At 42.1% G+C, this 6645-nt stretch overlaps 1 protein-coding gene across 1 annotated transcript in view; it reads right to left on the bottom strand.

The window, feature by feature from the left end:
* Positions 1–598: 598 nt before the first annotated feature.
* ONECUT1 (one cut homeobox 1) overlaps positions 599–6645 on the bottom strand; it is a 56930-nt gene continuing 50883 nt past the window's right edge. Inside the window, exon 2 of the mRNA XM_006831632.1 lies at positions 599–934. Within this exon, the coding sequence (XP_006831695.1) occupies positions 642–934 (293 nt within the window). The 3' untranslated portion in view covers positions 599–641. The remainder of the gene's footprint in view (positions 935–6645) is intronic.

Genomic DNA, 6645 nt, shown 5'->3' with positions numbered 1-6645 from the left:
GGGTTTGAATCTGCATTTCTGTAGGTTGAGGCCCTGGCAGGTTCAAACGCTAGGCTAGATGAGTGAAATCACACTCCTAATCCAATGAACTCAGACAACTCCACACTATGTTGGTTGCGCTCTTACAGCACAACCCTTCTTGAAGACCAGCCCTGCCTAAGTCCCTAACCACTGGTGGTGGTGGTAGTGGTGGTGGTAGTGGTGTGTGTGTGTGTGTTTGTGTATGTGCACACGTGTGTCCACGTGCATGCACAGTATTGAGACACCATACACCTTCATGGCGCGGTGGAACAGATGAGAAAGTCTGATCTTAAAAGATGTCCACTCAATGGCTTCAAACCACTAAACAGCCAAGCACAGCGCGAATAATCATAGATCAAAGGTGTGAGACCCAGTGGTGTTTTCCCGCTCAGATATTTCCTTGCCAAGTCATTGCCCCACTGAAGTGTGTGTGTCTCCGAACAAAGTCAGAATGCAGGTGAGCAAAGTCTTTGGTTTCTTTGAACTATAAATAACACTTTTTTTCTTCTTCAAATATTTCTAAGTATAAACCTGCTATCTTGAGGTCCTGGTCTTTAAAAACTTTTTTTTAAAATTTATTTAAAGCTTTTCCACCGAGATTTCAGTTTGTGGTTATTCCTTCATGCTTTGGTACAAGTGCTTGATGAAGAAGATGAGTTGCCTGAATTGGAGCTGCCTTCGTCTTGCCACTTATCCAGACTCCTCCTCCTAGCATTCATGAAGAAGTTGCTGACGGTGCTCAGCTCCAACCCCAGCTGCTGGGAAATGGTGATTTGTAATTCTTTGGATGGACGCTTATTTTCCTTGAATATTGCATGTAGAGTTCGACGCTGGACATCTGTGAAGACCAACCTGGGCTTTTTGGGTGTGTTGCCTCTGTCCTTCCCATGTTCTTGCTCTTTCCTTTTGCATGCTGCAAAGAAACACAGAGAGTGTCAGAACAAACTATCTAGGAGAACCTAGAGTAGAAAGGTAGGGTCAATAAAGTTGGTTAGCCATTCCTCAGGGCCTGCTTTCTACATCCTGGCTGACCTCTGATTTAAGCACTATGGTGGGCTTGGAGGGAAGCGTAAGGAAAGGATAGAGAATTGGGAGGCAATGGAAGTTCTGTGAGACCTGGACTTGGACCTTGGACCTGGCTTTTTGAGTATCTGCAGTTTGTCTTTGGTAAATCAATTAACCCCACCTGGGCTTCAGATTCCTCATCAGCAGAAGGGCCGGCCTGACTAAATGAATTTATCACTTGGAACTTCTACTTCTTCATCTGCAAAATGAGCACAAAAAGATCTACCTTACTGGGTTGGGGGAAGGATACGTGAAATGGTGTGTGCGCATTACATGTGTAAGTAAACGGAAATGCTTTACAAATGCAAGGTAGTACCAGTTATAGCGTAGTGGTTACGAATCGGGCTGCAAACTGCAAAGTCAGCAGTTCGAAACTACCAGCTGTTCCACAGGAGAAAGATGAGGCTTTCTGCTTCCGTAAAGATTTACAGCCTCGGAAACCCTGTACAGTGTTGCTATGAGTCGGAACTGACTCCATGGCACATAACAACAACAACATAGCCCTCAAAAGGTTTATAGTCTGGTGGTGGTAAAATATTAAGGGCTTAATTGTGTCTACTGCCTACCCTGTGCTCTATCATCCCCTCCCTCCACTCCTCCCAGGCCCTACCACCCCACCCTTAAGGGCTTAATTGAAGTTCCAAAATATAAAGGGTTTATACTTGTTTTCTCTCTGACCTTTTTAAAAAAAAATATATATATATATATCAGGAACTTCTGTAGTATCCTATTATGTTCATTGTGATAGTTAAGTTTTTGTGTCAACTTGACTGGGCTGGAATTCTCTATGGTTTAACAGTTAAGGCAGAGTAATTTCCCATGATGAGCTCTATTACAGTGTAACCACCTCATGATGTGATCTGATACGGTGTAATTATCCTATGTGTGGGAAATCCTCATTCCTATGATGGTAATAAGGCTGGCTGCATTGCACAGGTTTAGGTTAGATCTTGAGTCAGTCTCTTTTTGAGATCTAAAAGTGATTAAACAAGAAAGCAGAGCTCAGAGGGACCTACTACTACCAAAAAGGAAAACCAGGAGTGGAGTTTGTCCTTTGAACCTGGGGTTGCTGCACTTTGAAGCTTCTAGATCCAGAAGAAGATACCAAACTACATGGAGATCTCCAAGGAATGCTGGGCCTACATATGTTAAAAGGAGGAAAGGACCTTTCTCCAGAGCTGGTGCTCTGTATTCAGACTTCTAGTCTCCTAAACAGTGAGAGAACAGATTTCTGTTTGTTAAAGCCATCCATTTATGCTGCTTTTGTTATAGCAGCACTAGGTAACTAAGACTCATCAACATTCTTCCATTGATTCTTTAGTGGAACCAGGAATTGTGGAGGTGGGAACTCATCCTCCTTCCTTTAAGACTAAACCTGTCAAATTAGCCATGTTCACATTTGGGAGCTCTCTGTACCCTCTTTTTACTCTTCATGGCAACCTTGCTCTTACCCCATGCCCACTGAGACCCCATTCCTTGTCCATGCCATGCTGGTCCTGTATCATGGAGCTGCTTCCTGGTTGTTAAAGTCATTGTGTATGATCCCAAAGTGGTTCTTGGGCACCACAGGGCTTGGCACTGGATCACAGTCTCTCCTCACCTCAGATGCTTTACTCCTTTCTTTAGCGTTATGTGAACTCTCTAGCTCCCACCTGTCACAGGGTTGCATTGGTAACAAGCCTTGCCGCAATCTCCATCATGAATGAATCTCTGCAACCATCCCTAAATAACCATACAATCCAAGTAAAAGCAGTGTCTTATGCAGCTTTAAGACAAGTTTCTTGGGTTCAGCTACAATCAGATGGCAGCTCCTTTCCCCCTGTTAGGCATTCTGGAGTAGCTACTGCTATCTTCATGTCTCCAGCCATAGTGAGAGACAGAAGCATGCTTCCTGGTGGTGGTAAGGACTGTCCCTCTTTCATACCTGCTCACACCTCCAGTTGAATATACCTTGCCTCTTCCTGCCTCCTGGTTCTCAAGCCTCTGTGAATTCTGATGGTTCATTATCTCAGAGTCCTGCTGTGGTGCTGTAAGACAAGTACTAGACTGCTAACCACAAGGTTGGCAGTTCAAACCCACCAGTCACTCGTTGGAAACCTTATACAGGGCCACTATCAGTCAGAACCAACTCGAGGGCACTTAATAACAACAAATAACAGATTCAGCCTGCCAACTCCTATTCTTAGTTGCTCCAGATATTGGATTTCAGAGTCTTCCTAAGACCTCAATATTACAAATTAGTTTAGCAATCTGATCAGCTGATGAAGTAATGTGTAGAGAAGTTTCTCTGGTCTTCTGGTGTTTAATCTAGGGGATTTCCAATTTTTTTTGATCAACATTGTTGTTGTTGTTGTCATGTGCCATCGAGTCGGAACCGACTCATAGCGACCCCATGCACAGCAGAACGAAACAATGTCCGATCCTGGGCCAACCTCACTACCGCTGCCACACTTGACGCCATCAATGATGCCACCTGGCTGATCCATCTCGTTGGGGGTCTTCCTCTTCTTCTCTGACCCTCCACCCTACCCAGCATGACATCCTTCTCCAGCAACTGTTTCCTCCGGACAATATGTCCAAAGTAGGAGAGACGAAGCTTAGCCATCCTGGCCTCCAAGGAGCACTCTGGCTGAACCTCTTCCAAAACAGATCTATTGGTTCTTTTGGCAGTCCATGGCACCCTCAGTATTCTCCTCCAACACCACAACTCAAAGGCATCAATTCTTCTACGATCTTCCTTATTCACTGTCCAGCTTTCGCATCCATATGAGGCTATTGAAAACACAATGGCCTGGGTCAGGCGCATCCTAGTCCTCAAGCTGACATCTCTGCTCTTCAACACTTTAAAAAGTTCCTGTGCAGCAGATTTGCCCAGTGCAATACGTCGTCTGATCTCTTGACTGCTACTTCCGTGAGTGTTGATCAACATTAGTATAACAAAAAAAGTTGAGTGTAAACTCCCTTGTTGTTGTTAGGTGTCATTGAGTCAGTACTGATTCATAGTGACCTTATGCACAACAGAACGAAACACTGCCCAGTCCTGGGCCATGCTCACAATGGTTGCTACCCTTGAACCTATTGCTGCTGCCACTGTGCCAATTCATCTCATTGGGGGTTTGCTTCTTTTTCTATGACCTTCCAATTTACCAAGCATGATGTCCTTCTCCAGGGACTAGTCCTTCCAGATAATATATATATATCTGATGCATGAGAAACAAAGTCTGGTCATCCTGGCTTCCAAGAAACACTCTGGCTGTACTTTTTCCAACACAGATTTTTTGGGTCTTCATGGTACTTTTAATATTCTCCTCCAACACCATAAATCAAATGCATCAATTCTTCTAGTTTTCCTTATCCACTGTCCAACTTTCACATGCATATGAGGCTATTGAAAATACTATGTCTTGGGTCAGGTGCACCTTAGTCTTGCAACTGACATCTTTACTTAAAAACACTCTGAAGAAGTCTTGGGCAGAAGATTTGCTTAATACAATATGGCATTTGACTTCCTGACTGCTGCTTCCATGAGTGTTGGTGGTTGATTCGATTAAAATGAAGTCTTTGACAACTTCAATCTTTCTTCCATTTAGCTTGATGCTATTTATTGGTCCAGTGGTGAGGATTTTTGTTTTCTTTATACTGAGGTGCAGTGGTCTTTGATCTTCATCAGTATTTTAAGTCCTCTTTCTTTTTAGCAAGCAAGATTGTATCATCTGTATATCGCAGGTGATGCACATTCTTCTTCATATAATCCAGTCTCTTGGATTATTTTCTAGGCATACAGATTGAATAAGTATGGTAAAAGAACATAACCCTGGCACATACCTTTCCTTATTTTAAACCATTCAGTGTCCTCTTGTTCTGTTCAAATGACTGCTAACATCTTAGTCTATGTACAGGTTCCTCATGAGCAGCACAATTAAATGTTCTGGTATACTCATTTTCCACAATGTTGTCCATTGCTTATCATGATCCACACAATTTTGCATTGTCAATAAAGCACAAGTAAACATCTTTCTGGTATTTTCTGCTTCCAGCCAAGATCCATCTGAGGTCAGTAATGGTATCCCTCATTCCAGGTCGCCATCTCAATCTGGTCTGGACCTCTGGCAGCTCACAGTCAATATACTGTTGCAGCCATTTTTGAAGTAGCTTTATCAAATTTTACTTGCATCGAGTATTAATGATATTGTCTGATGATTTCCACATTCCATTGGGTCACATCTCTTGGGAATGAGCACAAATATGGATCTCTTCCAATCAGTTGGCCAGGTAACTGTCTTCCAAATTTCTTGGCATAGATGAGTGAGTGCCTCCAGTGCTGCATCAGTTGATTGAGAGATTTCAATTTGTATTCAATCCAGTCTCAGAGCTTTGTTCTGTGCCAATGCCCTCATTGCATCTTGGACTTCTTCCTTCAGTATCATTGGCTCTTGAGCATATGCTACCTTTTGAAATGGTTGAACATTGACCATTTCCTTTTGGTACAGTAACTTTGTGTGTTCCTTCCATCTTCTTTTGATGTTTTCTGCTTTATTCAATAATTTGCCTATAGAATCCTTCAATATTGCAAGTTGAGGCTTGAAATTTTTCTTCAGTTTCCTCAGCTTGAGAACTGCTGGGCATGATCTTCCTTTTTGGTTTTCTAACTCCAGTTCTTTGCACATTTTATTATAATATTTGGCTGTGTCTTCTCAAGCTTCCATTTGAGATTTTCTGTTCAGCTCTTTTACCTCCTGATTTCTTTCATTTGCTTTAGCATCTGTACACTGGAGAGCAAGTTTCAGAGTCTCTTCTGACATTCATTTTGGTCATTTTCTTCTTTCTTGTCTTCCTAATGACCTTGTGCTTCCTTCCTGTACGGTGTTCTTCATGTCATCTCACAACTTTTCTGGTCTTTGGTCATTATTTCCTAACTCATCGTATCCATTGTTGAGATGATCTCTTAATTTAGGGGGCTATGTTCAAAGTCATATTTTGGCTCTTGTGGACTTGTTTGCATTTTCTTCAGCTTCAGTCTGAACTTTTTGCTGTTGTTAAGTGCCATGGAACCAGTTTCAACTCATAGCGTTTCCAAGGAGCAGCTGGTGAGTTTGAACCACCGAACTTGCTGTTGAAACTGATCTTTCAGTCCAGCGCACTATCTTGCAGTACCATAGTCTGTTCCACAGTCTGCCTCTGGTCATGTTTTGGCTGATGATATGGAGTTTTTCTACTGTCTCTTTCCAGAGATGTAGTCAATTTAATTTCTGTATATTCTATCTGGTGAGGTCCATGAGTGTAATTGTCTTTTATGTTGTTTAACTCCCTTATTTATTTATAAATTATATGCATGAGCTATCATACTAAAATATTATGCACATTATAAAACACACAAAAATATAGAAAAATTTGAAGGAGTAAAATAAAAAATAGAAATTCCCTTGTATAGTTGTACCATTTTACTTAGGCCCTGGAGTGCTTTCATCCCCCTTAAGGAACCCCTTGTCCAACTACTAAAGATAAAAGTAGGGATTTACTAGTGGACATGAGGGAGATCCCAGTCACAAAAGATATATA

This window comes from Chrysochloris asiatica, unplaced genomic scaffold, assembly GCF_000296735.1.
Source record: "Chrysochloris asiatica unplaced genomic scaffold, ChrAsi1.0 scaffold00004, whole genome shotgun sequence".
NCBI classification, from domain to species: Eukaryota; Metazoa; Chordata; class Mammalia; order Afrosoricida; family Chrysochloridae; genus Chrysochloris; species Chrysochloris asiatica.
The sequence above is the reverse complement of the archived record's forward strand: the minus strand, read 5'-3'. Positions and strand labels throughout refer to the sequence as shown.